The 25,723-nt window shown below is 42.8% G+C and overlaps 1 protein-coding gene across 10 annotated transcripts in view; it reads left to right on the top strand.

Annotated features, from left to right (window-relative positions):
* Positions 1–25,723, top strand: part of PLCH1 (phospholipase C eta 1) — a 199,378-nt gene that overhangs the window by 124,126 nt on the left and 49,529 nt on the right. For all 10 annotated transcript variants that reach the window (XM_061637103.1, XM_061637110.1, XM_061637109.1 and 7 more), the window contains 4 exons: positions 1,414–1,534; positions 3,860–4,031; positions 17,703–17,810; positions 20,929–21,090. In XM_061637103.1, the coding sequence (XP_061493087.1) occupies positions 1,414–1,534; positions 3,860–4,031; positions 17,703–17,810; positions 20,929–21,090 (563 nt within the window). The remainder of the gene's footprint in view (positions 1–1,413; positions 1,535–3,859; positions 4,032–17,702; positions 17,811–20,928; positions 21,091–25,723) is intronic.

The following is a 25,723-nucleotide window of genomic DNA, read 5'->3' as shown; positions in this document are numbered from 1 at the left end:
ACCTTAGGGAAGCTGTGGCCGCCATCTTCATTAAGGGCAATGCTAAAAAGCTGGCTGACAGGTAAGTGGGGGGCGTGGGGGGGCGGATTGCAGAAGGGGAGCAGAGGTCCCCTCAGGGGCTTCTGTAGCTCCAGGGCCCTCGGGCCAGTGCCCAACCTGGCCGCCCTTTAGAACTGGCCCTGTGTGTCCCCTTCAAGCCTTTGATCTTGTATCTGAAGTGGGGATATGCAAGCAAGAAACCTGCTCTACTGGTCAGACTAGTTTCCTTTGTTAAGCTAGCCTGTGGATTAATGGACTTATTGAATGGTCAGTCCAAAGGGAGCTGTTGGAACTCTTTTCAGGGGAGAGGACCTAGTTTGACACATAAATACTGCTTTCTACCAGTGTATAAATTCTGTTGTCATTTGTCAAATTCTGTTATCTTAGACAAGCACATGCCAGTATATCTGCTCAGAATATGTTCATTGTCAAAACACAGGTATTTGCAATCGCAAGTACTTGTAATCTTAATAGTAGATAGGACATTATTTCAACCCGATCCAGAGTCTTTTGTGACTGCTGCTGTGCTAGTGAAGCCTTATCATCCATTTCATTGGATGGACCTCTCTGTGCACATGCTTTTATACCTTCCATGGAAGTAAAGTGAAAGGAGAAGCTTCTTGTTGGTACAGGACCTTGGTGTGCCTATTAGATCCTTTAGGCTGACCAGGGCACATATGTTGAAACATAGCCACTTGATTTGGGCATAACACTGACCGTGATAGAAGGAAACAGTGCTTGGACTAAATACCAAGAGTTAATACGGACCAGAGCAGCATGCAGAGAATAGTTGGCTGGATGGTAAGGTTGTCCTGTGTGTATATGTGAGGAACAGCTTTGGTTAAGGAGGCCCCTTTTCATGTTCTATTATATTATAGCACTATTTTAGAGTATTTTTATATGAGTCAAATCTCCTTGGGCTGACCCATCATTATTTTTGTGCCATGTATACTCAGCAAATATGGGGCCAAATTAGCTGCCAGATGGTGGGCAAACGTCCATTACAAAAATCTGAATTCTTAATGCATACAGCGCAAAATCAACTCTCGCCAAGGACAATGCTAGTCAGAGCTCTTACTTGGATTTCTGTCATAGCTTTCCTGGCAGATACTCTTGCTAATTATGCTTTATGATAACAATAGCAGAACGGTCTGCTTTAATCATTTTGCCAGCATGAGATTATGGAAGACGGAGACTTGATGTGTGCAATAAGATAATGCCTATTTGTTGAACAGGATTTTTACATGCCATAACTTTGTGTGTACTTGGAACATCTTTCCCTCCCCCTTTCCAGCAAAAAAACAAAAAAGGAGGGGGAGTGATTTGTTCTTCAGAAGAATATCTTTTTAAAGTCTGACTTTCCTGTCTTGATAGTTGACTGCTGGGATGGTCCAGATGGGGAGCCAGTTGTGCATCATGGTTATACTCTTACTTCCAAAATACTCTTTAAAGATGTAGTGGAAGCAATCAACAAAAATGCCTTTGCTAAGAATGAGTAAGTATAACAGGAACTTTGGACAATACATAGTAAGTTCACTACTGCTAAAAATGCACAGTATAGTGTAATCTCTTCCCACTGATGTGTTTGTATTCTAGACAACATTTTTAAACTCTGGGATGATAGTATCACTACTATTGCTACTACTGCTCTGGGATTTTTCTTATTATTATTTGAAGGCTAAAGCAAATTGTGGCCCACTAATATAATCACAGTTCTGTTCTTTGGACAGCAGAAATGTGCACTATTTTTACTGTGTTTTCAAGGTTTGCCGTTTCAGTGGGACTTACTTTCAAGTATGTGTGCATAGGGTTACAGCCATAAGGACCTAACTGTGAGATCATCAGTTTAAATTGGATTGAACTTTGCTTGCTCCAATTTAAGTCCAGGGATTGAGTGGCAATAGTGGCTTTCTAATAAATGGAGAAATAGGTTTTCCCTGGTGTCTTCCCTGGCTGTCTCCTAAATGCTACCGCAGCTGTTTCTGCAGAAAGGCAACCAGCGCTGATTTTGATATCTCCAAGCTATGTGGATCTGTGGGTTGTTGGCATTTTCCTCCTCTTCAATGACAAGACATGGCTGCTGTGAGAAAGCAGATATGGAGAAGGGTTATGACCTGGGAGTCTCACCACTGATCCTTAGCTGTCCACAGGAGAATGAAGGCAGACATGCTCCTGAAGTTGAGAGGCACGTAAAAAGAAAGTCACAAGAGTAGAGACTGGCTGCATTCACATGATCATGTCTTGGCTTAATAAATCAAGATGTGAATGAGCTTTTTGCCCACGCATGCAGCCCCTCCCTTTGCGGCATGAGCAATCAAAGCAGGAAGTATCTAACTAACCATAGTTTCCCACTTAACCTGAATGGTGAAACTTTGGTAAACAATGTCAGAACAAACCAGAATATAATTAATGTCCTGACTTGTTCCGAAGCTGCTCACCATTTTGGATGAAATGGGGAACTATTGTGGATTAGAGGCTTTCTAGTTGGATTGCTCATGTTGCAAAGGGGCTACATGTGCAGGCAAAAGCCTTGTTCATATCTCAGGCTTATTAAGCCAAGGCAGGATTGTCTAAGTAGGTCCCTACAGCAGCAAGTGCCTGCTGCCCATTGAGACTGGTGAGACAGAAGGCAGAGAGGCCAACACTAGGTGGAGCCAGAGGCCATGACAGGCAGAGCCAACCAATTTGTTTGTTTGCTTTGTTTGTTTGTTACATTTATACCCTGCCTTTCTTTCAGCATGGAACCCAAGGTGGCATACATGTGGTTCCCAGGTGGTCTCCCATCCAGGCACTAACCAGACCTAGACCTGCTTAGCTTCAGCAAGGTGGTGGCCTCATGTGCCTTCGGACCATAGCCTGGGACCAATTCTAGTTTTGCCTCCATCCTCCTTCCTATAAAAGGCAACACTGAGACTGAGGAGGAGGAAGCTGAGAGGCAATGCCACTCCTTGGGCTAGATATCATTAAGAAGGCAGGCAGGTGAGGGCTGGCTGGGGGAAGAGTGAGACTGGTGGACAGTGTCCCATTCACTGTAGTGAGCCAACCTCCACTTCCCTACAGCATAGTATTCCCCAACTTGATGTTCTCTAGATGTTTTGGACTACAATTCCCATCAGCCCAGCCAGCACAAATGTCATGGCTAGAGTTGATGGGAGTTGCAGTCAAAAACAGCTTGAGGGCATGAGATTGTGGAAGGCTGCTAAAATGCTTTCTTTCTGCTGGGGAATTTTGGCTTATGATGCAGACTTTTCTCTACCTTCCAAGCAGAGAGGCAGTCTAAGACTGTAGGAAAGAGTTGGTGTGTTTTGGGAGGGGAGATGGAGAGGAAATGTGAATCTGCCACTTTCCCTCAGGGTTAATGGAAGAGGCATGCTCCATTTAACTAACATCCAGGCTTCGGGTCAACTTCAGTGGGATTTTGACCCAGTATGTAATTGCTGTGAAGCAGGCAAATTCCATGTTGGGGATCAGTAAGAAAGGGACAGAAAATAAAAATGCCAATAAAGTAATGGCAATTTATGCAAATCTATGGTGCGACTGCACTTGAAATAGTGCACAGGTACAACTCTGGTCACCACATCTCAAAACGTACATTGTAAACCTGGAAAAGATGTGGGAAAAGGCAGCCAACATGATCAAGGGGCTGGATGGGGTGAAGATTTTCTCCTGCTGTCATAATACTAGAACTTGGGGTCATCCAATGAAGTGGAAGTTTTTAAAAATCAACACACACAATAATTCTACCTTGCATGGTGGTGGGCTAGATATTTGTCAGTTTTTGAGACCTTGGGGTCCCCCCACTTCTTTTTCTTTCTTTTAGGTTTCCAATTATATTGTCTATTGAAAATCACTGCAGTATTCAACAGCAAAAGAAAATTGCTCAGTACCTCAAGGAGATTTTCACTGATAAGCTGGACTTGACTTTGGCGAGCACTGGGGATTCCAAGCAGCTTCCGAGTCCTCAGAGTCTGAAAGGCAAAATCCTAATCAAGGTAAAATAACTACAGAAAATGACTTTTTGCTAGTTGCCAAATTGTTGCTTTTGCCCCAGTCACTCTCCTCTTTTCATGTTCCTTTTGAAAGATGAGATTTTCACCCTGTACGGCTGTGGTGAGGTGTAACACATATTGTCAGACCTATGGAATGTGTGGCTGTTTCAGAAACTGTTGCAATGAGGTGGGATTGCCAATGCATCAGATTTCTCCACCACCACCACCCCAAAAAAAATCACCTTTGGGTAATCTTAATAGATTTGATGAGGGCTTTTTTTTTAACGTACAGGATTTGATCAGAAACAAAATAAAATCCACCCTTTTTTTCCATTTGGGCAGGGGCTACAACATCACACAAAATGAACTGTAACTTGTGTGAATCCTCTGTGCAATTTGTCCCCGAGTGCCCTTGTATCTAATTCACTGTGTGTACGCATAGTATGAAACCATGATCAGTGGTGGTTTCCCATTCTACATACGCATTGTGAAACTGACATATATTCTGGGCTACATGCAGGATTCCCATTCAGCTGGCAGGAAAGCAGGCAGCAGAGTTTCTGACTCTGCCTTTAATAGAGCAGAGTCCCTTTGTAGCTGGAGAGCTGAACCCTGGGAATACAGCCAACTTCAATTTTTTTTTTTGCATATTTTTTTCCGTTTGGAAAGCAGCAATTTGACATTTGAAATCTTTAAGATCTCTGAGTAGCTACTGAGAACCGGTGCCTTGTTGGTTTTTAATTTATCAATTAGCCCTAGAGCTTCATCCTTTGTTGCCTCTATTTAACTAATTTCATCTGATACCACCCCCCCAAAAAAGAGATGTTCAGGCATGCATATCTGTCTCAACATGTCTATATGAAGACTAATGGAAAGAATTGATTTAACTTCTCTACAGCCTGCCTGGCCTCCATGAGTAACCCTTTCACTCCTTTGTTGTCTGATTGTTTCCTGCTTTGGGTTTAACTACTTTTGTAATTTGTCTTCATGTTTTTAGCAATAACACTCCTTACATTGTTTTGGTTGCTTGTGCTCTTGTCAATTTATAATTCTTTTGCAAGAGTTTTATGCTCCACTTTTTTTTTATTTGCTGCAGTTGGGCAAGATTTCTACATAATAATAAATAATAATAATAATAATAAATTTAAGGAAAGTCATCTTCCCTTTTTATTTACTTCCTTGACCCTTCTCATTAACCATCCTAGCATCCTCTTAGACTCTGTTGGACTTTCCTCATCTTAGCTTCTATCTGACTTTCTGTTGTCATGGCTTTAAATTACCTCCAAGCCTCCCAGAGAGACTTGATCTTCTAGTTTCTCATTTAACTCCTTGCCTCATTTTTGAGAATTTTCCTCTTTTGAAATCAAATACGACTTTGTTGGACTTTCTTGGCCAATTTTCATTTACATGTACGTTAAACTTGGTAGCAGCATGGTCACTTTTTTTAATTGGCTTGACGGCACTACATCTCACATCAGGCCCTTGGCATTAAGTCCAAAGTTGCCTCCTCTGTAGTTTGTTCCATGCCACAGTAATTTATAATATACAGAAATCTTGTCTCTGTCGCAGTTTGAACTTACACACTGAAAATAATGAATGTACTCATGCTGACTGGTGAATGTAGTTGATGACACCCATTGTTACACTACCTCCTTTTGAACACATCCCTGATTTCTTTTTCCATCTCATGTTGAGAACATGAGATTCTTCACGTGAATCTCAGTAGGGAGAGGAAGCCAGGGCACCCAACTCTGCCAAAACCTAAGATTTCAATAAATTAACTTGATAAACTACAAAAAACAATGATGCAGGTAGGAAGCCAGCAGGACCATGAGGACCTTCCAGTGTTTTGCACTGTCTGTAGCATGTACAACTATCTGCCTTTTGGACAAAAGCTGTGGATGTGCCCTTGGTGCAATGATCTCCTGGCTCTCCGGGAACAAGTTTTTTCCTTGAGTCCAAGGTGGCTGAACTGGAGAAACAGAGAAAGGCAGAAAGGTTTGTAGATGAGGCCTTCTAGGATATTACAGCTATGTCCCACCTCCAGGAAGATAGGTCCCCTGCTATCATGGAGAATGAGGACCTTGGGGAAGGAGAGCATCTATCTGAGGAAAAGGGAAACTATCCTTTGAAAGGGACACATTCCTTGGGGGATGAGCAGATATCCTCTCGTGCCAAGGATACATCTCTTGAGGGTGGGTGGAGGGATTCTGGCAGTGGGTGATTTGATCATTAGGAACATAGATAGTGAGATGTGTGATGGGCATATCGACCGCAGGGTGATTTGCCTGTCTGGTGCGAAGGCTGCAGATGTTGCCCTTTGTCTAGATAGCTTGGTAGATAGTCCTGGGGAGGAGTCGGTAGTAGCGGTGCACATTGGCACCAATGATATGGGGAAATGCAGGCATGAGGTCCTGGAGGCAAAATTTAGGTTGCTAGGTAGGATGCTGAAAGGTAGCTTTCTCTGAAATGCTACCTGTTCCACATACAGGGCAGCTAGACAGCTTTGTAGTCTCAATGTGTGGATGACATGCTGGTGTTGGGAGGAGGGGTGTGGATTTGTTAGGCATTGGAGAACATTTTGAGATGAGTCAGGCCTGTACAAAAGGGATGGACTCCACTTGAACTAGGATGGAACCAGACTGCTGGTGTTTAAAATCAAAAAGGTGGCACAGCAGCTTTTAAACTTTGATGGGGAAAAGCCAACAGGAGCTGAGGAGAGTCTGGTTCAGAACAAATCTTCCCCCTGGGATAAAGACATAAAAATGATGAAACTTTAAATAGGGTAGGTCTAGAACTAGGCATTGTGAGTGCAGGGGCACAGGACAGCAATTCAGAGAGGCCAAAGTACCACATGCCAAAACAAAAGTACCAAAGACACTTGAAGAGAGACCCTGTATATGTGTTTATATGCTAATGGTAGAAGCTTCCAAGCCAAGATGGGAGAGCTGGAGTGCTTGGTCTTAGAGGACAGCAGTGGTATAGTGAGCATAATGGAAGCCTGGTGGAACAGAGAAAACCAGTGGGACACAGTTATCCCTGGATATAAACTATATCAGAAGGACAGGGAAGGGTGTATTGGAGGTGGTCTCAGTCTATACATGAAAGAGGGCATTGAATCCAGCAAGCTAGAAACCCCAAAAGAGGCAGACCCCTCCACAGAATCATTGTGGGTGGTGATACCATACTTCAAGAGTAGTTTAGTACTGGGGATGTTCTATCATCCCCCGATCAAAATGCTCAGGGAGATCTTGAGATGAAAAATGAATCAAGGAAGCATCCAAACTAGGAAACGTTATAGTAATGGGTGACTTCAACTACCCTGATACAGACTGGCTACACATGTGTTCCAGTCATGACAAAGAGGTAAAATTTCTAGATACCCTAAGTCACTGTGCCCTAGAACAGTTGGTCATGGAATCTACCAGAGGGATGGTGACCTTGGACTTAATCTTAAATGTGGCCCAGGACCTGGTGCGAGATGTAAGTATTGTCAAGCAGATTGGGAGCAGTGACCACAGTGTTATTAAATTAAACATATATGTAAATAGCCAATTGCCCAAAAAAACCCAACACAGTCACATTTGACTTCAAAAGAGGAAACATCTCCCAAATGAGGGGACTGGTAAAAAGAAGTTTGAAAGGCAAAGTCCAGAAGGTCAAATCAGTCCAAAATGCTTGGGAATTGTTTAAAAACACAATAATAGAAGTTCAACTGGAATGTATACTGCAGATCAGTAAAGGTACCAGCAGGGCCAAGAGGATGCCAGCATGGTTAAGCAGAGTCAAAGAAGCTGTCAGAGGCAAGAAGGCTTCTTTCAAAAATGGAAGTCTTGTCCAAATGAGGAGAATAAAAACTCAGGCAAAAGAATTGCAAGAAGAAAATAAGGGATGAAAAGGAAAAGAATTTGAGGAGCACATAGGTAAAAACATAAAAACCAACAACAAAAAATTCTTTAAATACATTCAAAGCAGGAGACCATCTAGGGAAGTGGTTGGACCCTTGGATGACAAAAGGATCAAACGTGTGCTAAAGCAGGATAAGGAGATTGCAGAGAAGCTAAATGAATTCTTGGCATCTGTCTTCAAAGTGAAGGATATAGGGCAGATCCTAGTGCCTGAACTAACTTTTGCAAGAAGGAGTCTAAGGAATTGAGGCAAATAGTGGTGACTAGAGATGAAGTTCTAGGCTTAATAGAAGAAAATAAAAACTGACAAATCACTGGCTCTGGATGGCATCCACCTGAACATTGTGCTTTTCTCTAAATGGCTTTTCCTTTTGTAATTTCCCCATACAGCTATTTGTTTCTGTTTGCTTGTTTCCAAGTTCTGTCCTATCCCCACTTTGATGACCTAAAGCAGTGGCGCTTCTAGTCTCTTTCTACAGCCCCAAACCACCTGGACTTGTAGCAACATCTTCATTTAATCTTTAGAGCATGCTCTTCCTTCTACTTTTACAAAATCTTATAAACGATACCTTCAACTGACTTAAGAACAGGAGAGAGTAGATGCCACATACAATGTTTAGGTCCTGAAATCACACGTTTTACTCACATGAGCAACCTCAACTGACTTAAGAAGTAAATTTTAATAAAGATATGCACAGTGAAATGTTGAAGTTCAAATCAGCTCCTGTGCAGAAATTGTGGTGTATTGACCTCAATAAGTCTGTGAGATTCCAGAATATATTTACTGAGGACAGATGCTTGGGTGGCCTAATTTTTACTTTTTTTTAGTTTTGAGTGCCTGCCACAGCTTTATAGCCTGTTCCATTGCTTAAGGAGTGATGTTTCTTACGGCGGGGGTGGGAACCTGAGGCCCTCCAGATGTTGCTGCAGTCCAACTTCCATCAGTCCCAGTTAGCATGGCCAGTGGGTATGGATGATGGGGTTTGTAGCCCAGCAACATCTGGAGGGGAAGAGGTTCCTTACCCCTGACTTACTGGATATTGGGAAAGTCCAAAGGAACCAAGGATAGTGTCCTTGACAAGAGACTGGAAGACCTGCAAAATAAAGACATGGCTGTCACTCACCACTGGGCGCTGTATCTAAACTACCTTTAAGGATCAAACTACACGTCACAGTGTTTGTGCATTTTTTTAAAAAGCATGCTTTCCCTCTCCTACAGAGGCAATCAAAACGGTTATCAAAATCTAGCAATCAATGTAAGAAGTAAAGATAACCAATAATCCACATAAGTAAAATCATGAAATAAACAATGGGACTGAACTAAAAGCAACATAAAAAGAACTCTGAGAGCTAATTGGCAAACAATAATGCTAAGCAGCGACAGAGTTAAAAGTCACTGAAAGAGAAAAGTTCTGACACCAGCAGAACACCAGCAAAGAGGAACATCATCTTGGTTCTTGGGGCAAGGAGTTTTACATACAAGGTGCTGCCACTGAAAAGGTCCTCACACATAACCACTCATCATACCTTAGTAAGTGTTGACACACATAAGAGGGTTGCATCAGTTGATCTTGAAAGATGGGCAGATTCACATGGGAGGAGACAGTCTCTCAAATACCTTGTTCCCAAGAGGTTTAGAGCAGGTACGGGGAACCTTTGGCCCACTAGATGGTGCTCATCTACATCATCCTTGCCCATTGGTCATGCTTGCTGGGGCTGATGGGGCGTTGTAGTTTAGCAACATCTGGAGGACCACAGGTTCCCCACACTTGATTTAGAGCTTTAGAGCTAATAATCGACACCTTTAATAGCACCTTGAAATGAACCAGTAGCCAGTGGAGCTGATACAATAATGGGGTGACACGATCCTACCATTTGGCTCTGCTCAAAATCTTGGCCATGGCATTCTACACCAACAGAAGTTTCTGGGTGGTTTTCAAGGGCAGCCCCATTATGCTAGTCCAGTTCTGATGTACCTAGTGTATTACTACTACTACTACTCGCCCTTTACCCGAAGGTCCTTGGGCAGGTCACAACAATATATAATACATTATTAGAAACAGTTTAAAACAAAGTACAATCACACCTAGAGAGGGTCCTAAAAGTATACATCTCAAGTGTCAAAAGCCAGGGAGAAGAGATGCATCTTCAGCATATGACAAAAGCTAAACAGTGAAGGTGCCAGACGCACCTCTGTGGGGAGGAAATTCCACAACTTAGGGGCTGCCACAGAGAATGCCACCACCACCCCAAACCTCAAGAGGGGGCCCTTCTGCCAATCTCAAAACCTGAGAAGCTCTGTAGGGAAGGAGGCATTTTTTCGGATACTTGGGATCCAAGTGATAAGTGTAACCATGGGCAGGTTTGACCATGCCAAAGATGGACTGAGGTGGCACACCTGTTTAATCTTGTCAAAGGCATTCCTGGAATGTTGCCAACACTTTTTTGTGTGTGTGGTTAGTCTCTGGACAGCCTTCTACTTCCTGAGTGTGACCTGCTGCATTTTTATTTCCTCCTGCTTCTGGTTTCAACAAATGGCATTGCAGTAGTGATCAAATGATGCGAGAAGAGCATCCTTTGTAGAACAATTCTGTTCTTATCAGTCTTTAGTACTAATCAAAATCTGTGAGACAGGTGAGTTCACTTTGCAGTATGTGCATTTAATTTCCTGACCATCAATCTCAGTCAGACCTTTTTTTAATAAGACAGTCCCAAATAACACAGTTAATCTGCTCCTGCAAGGAAGATTTTGTTGCTTTGAATAGCATTATTGATCTAGTAAGTCACTCCTGCACGCCACTATTAAGTGACCAAAAACTGTTGCTTCAAAGAAAAGTCCAAGTGAAAAGATAAATGCTGGGTGTATAAAGGATGAAAGAGAGCTTCGGCTATGGGGCGCTATACAAATACAATAAATAAATAGATAAATAAAATGAAATAACTTGCAAGTACTCTGTACAGCAGTCTTGCAGTTAGCCACTTGATTTGGGCAAGTAGCAATTCCTTCCAAGTGAGTATCTTAAATCAGAGATATTGATCAAAAACACATTGCGGTGCAAATTATTCATAGGTAGGTGCGGGTAGGTAGGCTGATAATTCAGTTGCTCTTCCCTTCTTGCAATCCTTTGCTGGGGACAAATCATTTGTTCATTCATTTGTTCATTTGCTTAATTTATATACCGCTTCGTATTTCAACAGAAACCTCCAAGCAGTTTACAAATCCCAACAAAAAGGAATTAATGCAAGAATCAAGATAAGAAATAGAATACAAATCCCACTTTCAAAACTAAACAATGCTTGTATTGCTACAAGCAATAATAAAAGTCCGCATTTTAAGTAACAAAATGAAAGAAATATCTTTTAAACAAAAAATACATACAAAAAACACACGATGCAATCACCAAGATCACTCACCTGCAGTGCAGTTGGATCATTCTGGCCTGTGTCCAGTTGGAGCGTAATTGTATCATAAGAACAGAGTCTCCTGGATCAGGCCAGTGGCCCATCTATTACAGCATCCTGTTCTCACCGTGGCCAACCAGATGCCTGTGAGGAGCCCACATGCAGGACCTGAGTGCAGGAGCACTCTCCTATAGTTTCCAGCAACTAGTATTCAGAAGCAGAACCAATGACCTAGGGAGGTGGTGGGCTCTCCAACACTGGAGGCCTTCAAGAGGCAGCTGGACAGCCACCTGTTGGGTATATTTTAATTTGGATTCCTGCACTGAGCACAGGGTTGGACTTGATGGCCAGACAGAGCTTGGAAAAGTTACTTTTTTGAACGACAACTCCCATCAGCCCAATCCAGTGGCCATGCTGGCTGGGGCTGATGGGAGTTGTAGTTCAAAAAAGTAACTTTTCCAAGCTCTGGATGGCCTTATAGGTCCCTTCCAACTCTATGATTCTATATATCTATATATACTGCCTCCGACAGTGGACGTCAGAGTCAGCATAGTCATCAGGGTGAGTAGTCACTGCAGAAATAGAAACAGAGAGTTGGAGGAGGCTTTGCAGGCTGTCTAGTCCAATGCCCTGCTTGATGCAGGAAATCTATCACTTAGAGCATCCTCAGTCGATGGCTGTTGAGGACTTCCTGCATGGAAGAGCCCAATAACCCCTCTGCAAAACTGATTCCTGCTTTTACTGTCGGAAAGTTCGACCGAAACGTACCCTCCTGTCACCTAAGCCCATTCAATGTAGGCCTGTTCCCTGAGGCAACAGAGAACAAAATCATCTGCTGGGTCAGGGGTAGCTGGGTTTTGGCCCTCCAGATGTTGCTGGGACTGTAATGCCCATCATCCTTGACTATTGGCCATTCTGGCTGGGGCTGATGGAAGCGGAAGCTGGGTGCCAACATCTGGAGGGCCACCTAGATGAAGGCTCTTCATTAAGTGCTATCATGTCTCAGTCGCTCCTTCTCCAGGTTTTAAACATACTCAGTTCTTTCAACTTTTCCTTATATGACTCATTTTCCATGCCGCAGAATAATTACTTGCCCTAAGGAGAAGCTTCCGGATGCTTGAGTAACTGCTCTGAGTCTTTCTCCTTCTAGTCAAACATAGAACAGTGACTCTTGCAGAAATATGTGTTGTGGGTGGTGGTGTCTCTCTGATGGCATCAATACTTGCTCCCACACACTCCTAAGAGTAAGCATAAGCCTACCCAGAAATGCCCTGCAGTTTTTAATTCAGAACAAGTGCACCTCTGCTATCAGAAGTTCAGGAACTGCTAAGCTGGAGAGTTTCTTTGGATGCAGTAAGCTCACTGTAGAGCTGACCCCAGAGTGGCTTTTGGCAAATCAGTGCATGGATGGGGAACCTGTGACCCTTTAGATATTGTTGGACAACAGTTCCCATTATCCCTTGCCATGCTGCTTGGAGCTAATGGAAGCTGTCAGAACACAGGTTCCACATCCCGGAATTAGTCTGACCTACCTCAAAGGGTTGTTATGTGGTTAAGAAGCCACCTTGAGATCCCCGGAAGAATTGGGAATACAAATAAAGGGTTTTTTTTAAAGGCCACATTCACACTGTACATTTATTCCACTATGATTCCACTTTAAACAGTCATGGTTTCCCTCAAAGAATCCTAGGAAGTGTAGTTTGTGAAGGGTGCTGAGAGTTGCTAGGAGACCCCTATTCTCCTCACACAGCTACAATTCCCCAAGTAGTTAAACAGTCAGTCCTTTTCCCCAGAGAACTCTGGGAATTGCTGGCCTATAAGGGGACTATGACTTTCCTAACAACTCTCGGTATCCTTCACAAACTACACTTCCCAGAATTCTTTGGGGGGGAAACCATGACTGTTTAAAATGGAATAATAGTGGAATAAATGTACAGTGTGAATGTGGCCCAAATAAAACAAAATAGATTATTGGGTTGTATTCAACATAGTGGTAAGGCAATTGTTTCATCAGTGCAAGGATTCCTCCTTGCTCAAAGCAACAGTTCACCCCTCTCCTCCCCCTGTGTGCCTCCAATCCTCAAGAGCGCAAGGTGCGTCTGGAGGGAGAGGGGGGAAAGTACCCATTATGATAAGCATTAACTCTAGCACTTGTGCAAAAAATGAGTTGAATACTGCCCATTGTGTTAATAGCAAATATTCCCTAGGAAGATATGTGTGTTTCAGCAATGAATTGCATACCTACACATGCTTGGTGCAGCTTTCTAACAGGCCTCTCTTCTTCATTGCCCATGTGGGTTGTCCAAAGTGATCATTACTTCTTGTCTCTTTACTGCTTCTGATTCAAAAGCTGCAACAGGGTGTCAGCTTTAACCTTCTCATACACCAGCGCAGAATAGCCTGCCAAATGTGAGCATGGAACAGCCACAGGCCCTTTTTGCACAAAGGCATGCCAATAGAAAAGCATTGCTTAGGCATTTGAAAACCTGTTTTTGATAGCGTTTGGGGGAAGGGAGTCCACTAAGTAGCCCATCTCTACATGAATTTTCCCTGTCAAATAATTTGCTGTCGTGAAGGTTTTGTTATATAGGCTGTCAAGCCCTGGGGTGGTTTTTTAAAAATATATTTATTATTTATTTATTTATTATTTAATTATTTAATTTGTATCCCGCCCTTCCTTCCAGCAGGAGCCCAGGGCAGCAAACAAAGCACTAAGACACTTTAAAACACCATAAAAACAGATATTAAAATACATTAAAACAAAACAGCATTAAAAACGTTAAAAAACAACCTTAAAAAAGGGTTAAAAACATTATTAAAAACATATATAAATCTGATCCTGTCATCCTGTACATAAGAAATATGAGGACCCTGGAATATTCAGTCACAGCTGTATAGCATTTCTATCTTTGTATCCTTCAGATGTCCCGAATACGTGTGCCTTTGTTTGTCCTCGTCAACTCCGGGGTTCATGTTGTTGCCAGTCTGTTATCAAATTACAGTAGCCTAAAATTAAATATATAAGGGTTGGTGTGCACCTGATGCTTAACCATGGTTACGATTCCCAAAGTAGAGTGAAACTACTGTTTAGCTCGGGACTCTCTGTAAAGTGTGCATAGGGACACAATAGCAAAACCTGTTTACTGCAGAGGTAAGGATGAGGTGGAAAACTGCTTGGAGACTGAAGTTCTGAACACACTTTTTAAGTCCTCTTGGACAAAATGGAATTTGGAGAAAGATGCCTTGTATCAAGTCAGACCACTGGCCTATCTAGCTCAGTACTGTGCACACTCACTGGCAGTAGTTCTCCAAGGTTTCAGACAGGAGCCTTTCCCAGCCCACTTGGAGACACCACTCTGGAGCTTTTGCATGTAAAGGATGCATTCTAAACACTGAGCTGTGGCCCTTCCCATTTAGTCCTGAGTAAACAAGCACAGATTGCAGTGTTAGCAATGCAATCCTAACCATGTCTGCTAAGTCCTATTGAATTCAGTGAGGCTTACTCTCAGATAAGAGGGGTTAGAATTCCATCCGTAGCCTGTACTGAGCAACCCATGATTAACACAAACTGCTTCATCTGACTTATAGCCTTATTTGTAGCCAATCTTAACAATGGTTTGGATATTCAGATGTAATGCTTAACCATAGTTAATGAAAATAAATGGTTCGGCATTATGTGTGCATTAGGGCCAGAGAGAGTAGAGTTGAGCATTTTTCAGCCAGTGGAACTGAAAGATCATAGGTCAAGGGTAACCAACGTGGTGCTTCCCATAGAACACAAAGCAACATTGAAACCTGCCTTACACTGAATCAGACACACTGACTGGCAGCGGCTTTCCAGGATTTCAGGTAGGGTTCTCTTCTAGCTCTACCTGGATATGCCAGGGATTGAACCTGGGACCATCTGCATGCTAGGCTGATGTTCTACCATTAAGCTACAGCCCTATATTCCTCCTCCAATGGCCAGTTGGACTTCAGCTCTCATTATCTCTGGCCATTGGCCATCCTGGCTGAGGCAGATGGGAGCTGAAATCCAGCAACATTTGAGGGGCACCACATTGGCTACTCCTGATATAGACAGTGAAGTCATTCAAAATGTGTATGGGAGGCATTCTGTTTGTCATTGTTACGTGATAATGACAAGCTGGTATCAAAATACTACCAAAGCATGTACTGCATTATATAAAGTGATATCACACTACATGGAACCAGCATGATTATCTGCTTTTGAGATTGCAGGCCTGTTCTGACCTATTTGTGTCTAAAAGGCTTAAGATGCTCATTTACAAAAATGTCAGCAATCCTTAGTACATATCTATCAGAAGCCGGAACACCGGCAAATCTGCTGATTTAGTGCATCCAAGGAAACCTTTGTGTTGAAGTACTATGAATGTCACACACTAACTCAGCATTAAATTTTTTTTTTTTTTAAATGGAGCTTCACATTGAAACCATGATTTTCTGAATTAACACCAGATTGGAAAGTTAGATCAGCAACATTCTGCAGGGGACACTGCAGGATCCAGCCCTGTCCCAGTTCTTAATTCCTTGAATGAAATGGCAGAGTGTATGCATAATAACTGCATGGGTCATGCAAACCTCGGTGGGATTGCAAACAGTTTTAGGAGATTTTGCAACCTATGTTTAATAGACTGGAGAACTTGACAGATAGTAACAAAATTCAACAATAATAAAGCATGATGTATAGGAAAGAATAAGCTGTGAAGTATTGGAGATAAATTACTAAGAAGTGAGGCAAATTTCTATGAAGGTGTTTGCATGTTCTGAATAGTTACATTGTTCAGCCGTCCAAGACTGTACCACTTCAGGGTGAAGTGACATCATATGGCTGTTTTGACTCTGGGGAATATTCATTTTGCTTATGGAAAGCTAGTGTATCTGTCAGCCTAGTCTTCTCACCAACACGCTAATTTTGTGTAGAGGAAGGATTTTTGTTTTTGTTTGTAGAGGAAGCATTGAATATGCACTGTTCTACATACAGTCTGAAGTAATTACAGTCCAGGAAAGAATTGTATCACATGCTCTCTGAGAACATGTAGCTCAGCTCTGAGGTGGAGGATAACAGATGAGAAAGCAGCACTTCAGGACAGTTGTAGAACAACAGTGAATTCAAGGCTGAATCATCAGTCAACAATTAGCCAGTTCAGATATAACACTACATTGTAATTTAGCAGTTTAGCAACAATGAACCTTGAGTCCTTGCACTCCCCCTGCCCCCCCAACTCCTGTGCATTGGGGGGGGGAACAGACAAAGGTTAATCTTACTTATGGTTAGTGGAAACAAGCCAACTTTAAACCATGGTTTATGAAACTAGCTTGTTTTCACTAACCATAGTTATGATTAACCACAGTTTAGGGTTCAGACTTAAAGCTAAACTGTGATTAATCAAAAACAGAAGCTTCCGATTTCTTCCTCATGGTGGCCAGTATGACACTTTGCTACAAAGAAGCCATATGGTCATGTTTACAGGACCATCATTTCCAAAGCTCACGAATTAAACATGCTTGGCCTACTCAGCATTACTAAGATCACATGTATTTGGTTGTAGGTACTGGAGGTTGAATAACATTTTGAGAAATTACAAGGCTGCAAGATCCTCAGGGCAGGCACTAGACTTTTTGTAAAGCATCATGTATTTTACTTGCATTATACAGTGATGATGATTAGAGAGCTTCAAGGTTGCGGAATTATTCATTTGGTGCATAACATGAGGAAAACCTGAAGGATTTGGTTATGTTTAACCTTGAGAATAGAAGACTGTGGTTATCTTATTTAAAGGGTGGCAGAATGAAGACAGGAAATGCATATGTATTAATTATTCCATCATGAATTTTTTCTGATGGAGCAACTAGTAGTAATTTCTGCAATCATGATAATTTTATACAAGTGGGATCTGTAACAAAAATGTTGCAGTGTAGAGTCCTGCTGTTCTGGATTCCAGCTGCTGTAGTCCATTTTCCCTCCCAAGTTTCTATTCCCCCTTCTCCCCACCCACCAACAGTCATTTAACATTCTATGGCCACTGAGCATGCTCAGTCAACACCGTTTGGGGATCCCCCTGTTTGGGGGATTTCCCCATCCAAAAAGATTGATTGTACTCCTGAAAATATTGGGATCCTCCAAGCTTGCTGATGCTCCTTGTGTGTGTGTGTGTTGCACTCACAGCTTAAACATCAAAAATATAGGGAATTATGTGGTGCTAATATATTTCATAGAATTGTTATTAATGTCTTTGGATGCCTTTGATATCTTTATTGTAAGGAAATATTTTTACTGTATAATAAAGGTTTACTGGATTTGAATGTCAAATCAACACAGCAATACCGTAATGCTCACTTTTAGGGTAAAAAGCTCCCCTATAGCCTTGGTGCAGATGCTGAAGAAGGGGAGGTTTCTGATGAAGACAGCGCGGATGAAATTGAAGACGACTGCAAGTTAAAGCTCTCTTATGTAAGTGTGTAAAACTGTTTTTCCAAGAGCTGTTCTTCTAACAGTTGCGTAAACCTGCATTTCACATACAGCTTAAACTGAAATATAAACTGCATATTACGTTTCAGACATCCAAGACCCTGGACCATACGATAATAGCCCCACTCCCTCTTACCAGAGTGGTGTGGGAAATGTTTCCCTATGGTGAGATCCCACACTGCTGTGGTACGTTTCTGAACCTCCGTGGCCAGTGATGTGGGTCGTCTTCTCAGCTCCATATGTTGACATTCTAACTTACGTAGATTTTAAGTTCCCTGGGGCAGGGGTCTGTCTTTTATGAAACTCTGTAAAGTGCCATGTGTGTGGATGCTGCTGTAAGAACAGTACTGATTCATCATGGTTTGGATCCAGATTGTCCTGTGAACGAACAATTTGCAAATTGTCTTTCCATTTGTGGAAGGGACTTAGGTCTAGCAGAGACTCCTTCTGCGGGAGAGGGGTGGAAGAAGACAATTTTTGCTGATCCTGCCCCCCCCCCACGCAGCCCAGTGTACCATCTCCAGTGATGTTCCATTGGGTCTCCCATCCTCCAGAGCAGATTTTTGAGAGATTTAAATGCTGCACTGGCGAGCAAGAATCAATGTAAACTGCATTTCCCCTTTCATGGATATGAGTGTCCTATCAGTGGAACTCTGCTCATAGGAGCTCTGGATCCAACCCAATAATTAATAAATAAATAATAAATGCAAGGCTACTTTTAAATATATGTATATATAACTGGCTCCTAAGGATTTGCCTCATTTCCCTGCTGCATTCCGTATTTGTTATTTGCTTCTGTGGCCTGCACTTTTAATGTGAGGGGGGTTCCTCTTAGGCATTCTCTTCTCTTTTCCTCTTGTTGTTTTCCATTTGTGTTTTCACACTTTTGTTTCGGAATGGGAATGGATTTTTAATTTCTTGCACTCGGTTGCAGTTCAGCAAGGCTGCTCAGTCATGAACAGTTTTGTTCCAGCCCAGAAGAAGTCATACTTGACTGGTTCAGAAGATTTCTACATGATACTGTATATCTTTAATAGTCTGGTAGAGAGTTGGTCAGCCTAGGAGCTGGCAGTAGCAGAGGTGACTCCCGTGATTTGTACATCAGCATGTGAATGTGTGAATGTTGGTTTTTAACTGTTCATCTTGCCCGCAATGGAGCTCTTCGTTTTAGCAAGACATTTGCAAAACAAACTCTTTCCCACACATCCCGGTTTCCTAATTTGCATCAGCTGTTGGGACATAAAAATTTTGCAGGCAGGCTTGAGAATTGCTTTGGTGCTTTAGATACTACAGGGTCCCATCAGATGTGATTTGGAAGAGAGAACAGATGCTCATTATACTGTTTCTCTTTTAAACACTTTTACCACAGGGTCCTTGACGATATTAGGCACTCATACTACAGCATTGTCTGACATTTATGCATAAAGGGATGCAAACTGTTCCTCCTTTTGAAATCAGATGAATACATTGATTCTTAACAGACATGGAAGAACCTTGATAACATTCCCATTTTGAAAAAAACTGGAGGGTTTTTTGGGGAGGCTTTTTAAACAGTGAAGATCAGAATGCTATGCAACACTGGCATATCTTTTTGTGCCCACTGTGAGATTGTCTCCTGCAGAGAGACTATTTGTCTTTGGGTGCTCAAAGCACAGGGCAAAGCAAGAGCACGCAGTGACCCAAGAAGCTATATCCCCTCGGCACTGCCTCTGCATGAAAACATTTTATTTTTCTGTAGCAAAAGCCACAGCAGACCATGAACTGCTGCATAGGCAACAAGGTCTGTGACTCTTTAGCAATATGCCGATGGAAACATGGCTCTGCAAACTCACACTTTGCCACTCGCTCCCCATCTATCTCATGTTCTTGCTCCAGTGTAAAAAGGATAATGGCCATGGGACTGAACAGGTTTCAGATATAATGTCACTGAATATAACAGGCTAATGTTATCAGTTGTATCCAAAAGGACTTCCATTTCCTCTCTTTCCTCTGTGCACCCCCAAAATCTGCTCTGGAGCCTCTCCCCCACCCTCTAGAGCTGATTTTGAGGGTATGGAGGAGACTGGAGGTCCACTGCACACCCAGAAGTCCCTTGCACCAGCAGAACTGCAGCCCAATGCAACATGATCATTAATTTCATTTGTGTACTCAAAACACCGGCATGCTGCATGCATGTCTTACATATTCCTTGTAACATTTTAGTTCAGTGCTATGATTCCTGATGGGAAATGATGTTCTGTGTGTCATTGGCGACTAAGGAGAAGCCTTGCAGAGCACCCGCTTCCTTGCTCTGTGTGTAGGTATGTGCTGAATGTGAAGTCCTCTATTGGCCCTTGGTATATCTGAGTATGTGGGCAGAATCCTCATGGCCATCTGTTTAACTCTTGGTAGTCTCAGTTGTGTCATATTAGAAAGGAGTTCTGATGTTTGTTGGTGTGTTTGTGTTATGCATTTTATGAATCCACTAATTAATATGTTCTCTAGGTGACATATGCAGGAAAATAGACAGAATAAGCCAAACCATACAACTCAGTAAACCAACCTAGCAATAGATAAAATCCACAATAGATGGACACACATTCTGCTGGGTTTAAGCAAGCAAACTCCAGTAATCAATCCCACAGAACTAATTGATTTTACTACTAAGATAAAATAGCCCAGCCTTCACCAACCTGGTGCCCTCCAGATGTTTTGGACAACTCCCATCAGCCCCAATCAGCACTGGGCTAGCTGGCACTGATGGGAGTTGTAGACCAAAACAGTCTGGAGGGCAAAGGCTGACATTGCCTGAGATAGCTGCCAAATTTATAAGGGAAATATTAAGGGAGGGCTGAATCTTCAAGGGAAATAACTCTGGCTTTTGTTGCTACCTCAGGAGTTCTCATGGACAAGATCTTAGAATAAATGTGCATCTTGAAGAGATTATTATTTTTATTTAAGATTTTTTTTAATGCTAAGCCTCTTCTACTGCAAAGAAGGGCAATTGAACCTGTTGGGTGAATCACTTTACTTGGGTGGAAACAACTATTGTGCTCCATTTGATTTTTTTTTGTTTGTTTTAAATCAACATTTTGCATTGGGATTGGCGGATTTATTTCAGAGTAATGGCACCACTGAGCACCAGATGGAATCTTTTATAAGGAAGAAGCTTGAATCCTTGTTAAAAGAGTCTCAGATCAGGGACAAAGAAGACCCCGACAGCTTCACTGTGAGGGCGCTCTTAAAAGCAACACACGAAGGTTTAAATGTAAACTTCAAACAGGTAAGATTTCTGTCCCCTCCCCTCTCCCATTCCGCTGGGTGCTTCTGCCTCTAGCATTGCTGAGGTGAGATAAGTGCTCATTGCTGATGTGCCATGTAGAAAGAAATAATCATACTTCATTTTACATAAGAAACATCTCAGGGTGAAAATCTACAAAATGTCTCGTGCAAAGGTACTTTTAAAAATGAAACTACTTTTCCGCAACTGTTTATGCGTTTATTTTTTTCATGAAAATAAATATCTGCAGTAGATTTTATACATTCCGGATGAGGAGAATAATAGTTTACATTTGGATTCTTTTCTGGAAAATCCACTTGAATCACCTACTATAAAAGGCCATGTCTTACCAGAGTATTTAGGGAAAATAGAAGTGTTTTCCTTTACAAAGGTTTGTTTATTTATTAATTTATTAAATGTATATTCCACTCTTCTTCCCAGAAGGGGCCTAAGGCAGCAAACAAAACACTAAAAGCATTCTGAACCATCTTAAAAATGAAAGGCTTTAAAACATATTAACAAAACATCTTTAAAAACATGTTAAAACAAAACATCTTAAAAATATATTTTAAAAAACAGCTTTAAAGATATATTAAAAAGCAATTCCAAAGCAGATGCAGACTGGGATAAGATCTCTACTTAAAAGGCTTTCTAATGTGATTCATGGCTGATGGTATATTGTGGAGTGACTTACAGATGATCTGTTAATATGGGCTCAATTTAGATCTTGTGACGTAATGGCCATATTGACAAACAGTGGTTTCATGATGGTGTGCAAACCAACTGGGAAACATGATTTGAAGCAGATTTGCGAACCATTGTTTACATTAACTGTGGTTTACCATAATACCTGAATTCACAAACCAGTTATGGCTGTTTCTTTGCCTTGGGAAGCTGCCATGCGATAGAGATGCAAGTGCTGAAGGGACTGAAATGCAAAAGCATGCAAATGTCTCTCTGTGGTGGTTGGCTATGCATACCTTCTTAGTGCCTGAATACATTCACGGCCTCACTCCCTATGCTGCCCACGATCCAGCTCACAATCCAGCTCCTATATGCTAGTACAACGTTAATGCAACATTAAAACCAATCCACAAAATACATAATAATGATGTGATTGTGTCTGCTAGCTAAAACCAAGTTTAAATCTTATCTACCCACAGCACCACTCTCCCTGTCCCATCCTAGTGCTCCAGCTTGTATGGTGCTAAGGGTTTTTTTAAACCAGTGCCCCCAGCAGCCAGTCTTCAGCACTTTACTGTCATTCTGGTCCTTCAGCAAGCCAGGCAGATTAGGCTCTGTGAATTAAGGGTATTCTAGGCTGCAATTCCAGCCCAAACACAGTGTCAGCAGACCTCACAGACCAATTGGGACACAAAGGCCATATAAAGCCTTCACAGGCAAGTCAGCCCTTTTCATCACTCCATTTGCCTTATCTAGTTTGTCTCCTCTGGAAATGGATTATCGTTGACTACTCTTGACTCTTCTGATCCTCGTTCATTTGCCTCAGAATCACCCCCATGTGGCCTTTCTCAGAGCTTGGCCAAGGCCTGACACAGGTTCAGCCTAACATTCAAGACTGAACAAATGAAAAACCCACACCCCTGTGTCTTGCTCTGGACAGCTATCTGTTCTGGGGACCCAATAGCATCAGTCAGAAGTTCCCAGCCCAGTTCATGGCAGGAGCCCAGTGTTAAGTTCAGCAACTCTGCTTGGTTTCCTCTGACTGTATGGCTGAATTGAGTTTTGTCTGTGATGGCAGAATTGTCACATCTGCCCAACATCACATCTGCTGCCATCTCCACTGCTTGCCCAAAGCCAAGAAAGCAAAGCAGTGGTCAGATACACAGAGCCCTGCATTAATATGTGGATGAGCCACTGTGGTCCAGGGGTTGAAGTTATGGTGTAGAGTTCACCATCTCCTCATACATCTGATTGAAGACTGGCTGTTCCAGGAGATCAGCCAAACACTGGGAGATGGTCAGTCTGCTTAAGGAAAAAAATCAGAGGTGGCCACTCTTCAGTGGCCAGTTGGGGGGGGGGATAAAGGAAAATGATGTTGGATCCCTTCTTGAAGGAAAGAAGAGATGCCATGTTTGGGCATATTGTGGGTAGCAGTGTCCTGCAGCCCCACTAACAATGCCACCTTCTACCCCACATAGTTTGGTTAACATGCCTCAACAATGCTTTATGTTCCAACATATGTACTCCCAACATGTAGGCAGTAATAGGGTATAGAGCAAGAGTGGAGAACCTTTTGCAGCCTGAGTGCCACATTCCCTTCTGGGCAACCTTCGGAGGGCCACATGACAGTGATGGATAGGGCCAGAGGCAAAAGTGGGCAGAGCAACAAATGTAAGTTTTACCTTTGCACAGTAGGCTAGTTTCTACACACACTCCTTTCCATCCAGTCAAGCAAGAGGCATTGTCAGACTTCAAGGACACATTCCAGCCAGGCAAAAACCCGGGGTACAAAGTGGAGGCAATGAGGGGTGTGTCCTGGAGAGAGTTCTGAGGTCCAGATAGAGAGGGCTGGAGGGCTGCATTTGGCCCTTGAGCCTGAGGTTCTCTGCTCCTGATATAGAGTGGAATAATCTGATTATTTGTTTAGATTCTTAGGCTGCAACCCAATACACAGTTACATGGGAGTAAGTCCCATTGAACCCAATGGAGTTTACCAGGCCCTCCCTTAGCATGTGCAGGGCCCGGGGCAAAAGCAAAGTTGGGGGCCCCCCACATTTGCTCCAGGTCACTGTCTTGGCCGAGTCGCCGCCGTAGGTGTGCAGGCACCAGTCCCAGAACTGCCAGCCCAGCTCGCGGTCGCCGGGGCGGCGACCGCTCGCTGACTGCAGCAGGAGTGGCGGCAGCGGCTTCAGCATGGCAGGCGGGCGGGCAGGCAAGCGAGCCCCCGTCCTGGGCGGAAAGAGAGCGAGCGAGTGCTGCGCCCTGCCTGGCGAAGGCGAGCAGGCAGGGAGGGAGGAGCCGGCTGGTGAGCAGATCACCAAGCGCGGGGGGCCCCCAAAGCACAGGGCCCGGGGCAACTGACCCGCTTCCCGATGCCTAGGGGCAGCTCTGGAGCTTACTTCTGAGTAGACCTGTATTGGATTGCAGCCTCAGTCTTGATGATAGCCTGCTATGGGAATGGTACTGCTCTCTCTCCCTCTCCCTCTCCCTCTCCCTCTCCCTCTCCCTCTCTCTCTCTCTCTCTCTCTCTCTCTCTCACACACACACACACACTGTCATGAAGAAGGTCAAGCAACCTTTATCACAGACCTAAATAAATGCAGGTTTTAAAAATAAATGATTGGCAAAAGTTGTATTAAAAGAGATTTGGATATTGTTTGTGAAATCATGTGGCATCTATAGTTTGTCTTTTCAAAGCAACTTCTAAAATGTTTACATTTTCCTTTAAAAGTTCAATGAAAAGTTGTTAATATCCTGCAGGGTTGTGCTAAAAGTATTTTCCAGCATTTCCTGTTTTAGAGGCGCAGGGCTTTAAGGGACAGAATCTTTTCAAATGCAGGGGAAGATTTCCTTTGACTGTCAAAAAAGTCCTGATGTCTTCTCTTTTGTGATGCCAGCAGCTGACTTTCCTTTCTTTAGCCCTAAGAGTTAAGCTCAAAGACTCTTATCAACGACTTTTAAATAAAGGAATAGATAGTTGGACCCCAGTGCCTTGCTTTTCTTCTGTCCCTTCCACGCCCACTCACATGGAGAGTTTTCAATGTTTTGAGCAACTGAATAGTTCAAGGCTGTATCCTGCCTTTCTTGACAGATCAAGGAGGCTAAGGACAACCCTAAATGCAAAAACACAACTGTGATGAATAAATTGAATGAATAAAAACAAGTCTAAAAAAGAAACACAGAAAACATTGTTTGCTTTTGTTTATTTACTTTGTTTATATCCTGCCTTTTCTCCAAGGATCTCAAGGTGGCCCACCTGATTCTCCCCCTCCACATTTTATCCTCACAACAATCCTGTGAGGAAGGTTAGGCTGAGGGACTGTGACTGGCCCAAGGTCACCCAGTGAGCTTCATGGCCAAGCAGGGACTTGAACCCTGGTCCTAGGCCTGCAGACTAACCAAACAAGCCTAGGTCAAACTAAATGTAAATGTACTGCCTTCAAGTCGATCCCGACTTATGGCGACCCTATGAATAGGGTTTTCATGGTAAGCAGTATTCAGAGGTGGTTTTACCATTTGTCTTCCTCTAAGGCTGAGAGGCAGTGACTGGCCCACGGTCACCCAGCAAGCTTCAGGGCTGTGCGGGGATTTGAACCCTGTTCTCCCAGGTCGTAGTCTAACACTCTAACCACTACACCACTAGTGATGGGTAATGTCCAAGGGAGAAGAAACTATAACAGATGTTTAATGTGAAGTATCCACAAGTTGCTGGTGTGTTTTGAAGAGGAGGGGCGGAAAAAGTGTGAGTGACTTGCACTCTCCCAATGCATTTTCCTCATGGAGAGCGGTCATCTCAAAAGAGATTCCGCAGGGTATAACCTGCATCCTGAACTGGAAATAAATATCTGGAAATGTTGGTTTGAGTTTGTCTGGCTTGACTAGCCCAAAAAAGAAAAAAAATCCTTGTTCTTCACAAAAAGCTAATGGAAAATAAGTTTCTGCTACAGGCATA

The sequence above is a fragment of the Rhineura floridana genome, chromosome 7, assembly GCF_030035675.1.
Source record: "Rhineura floridana isolate rRhiFlo1 chromosome 7, rRhiFlo1.hap2, whole genome shotgun sequence".
Classification (NCBI taxonomy): Eukaryota; Metazoa; Chordata; class Lepidosauria; order Squamata; family Rhineuridae; genus Rhineura; species Rhineura floridana.
The sequence above is the reverse complement of the archived record's forward strand: the minus strand, read 5'-3'. Positions and strand labels throughout refer to the sequence as shown.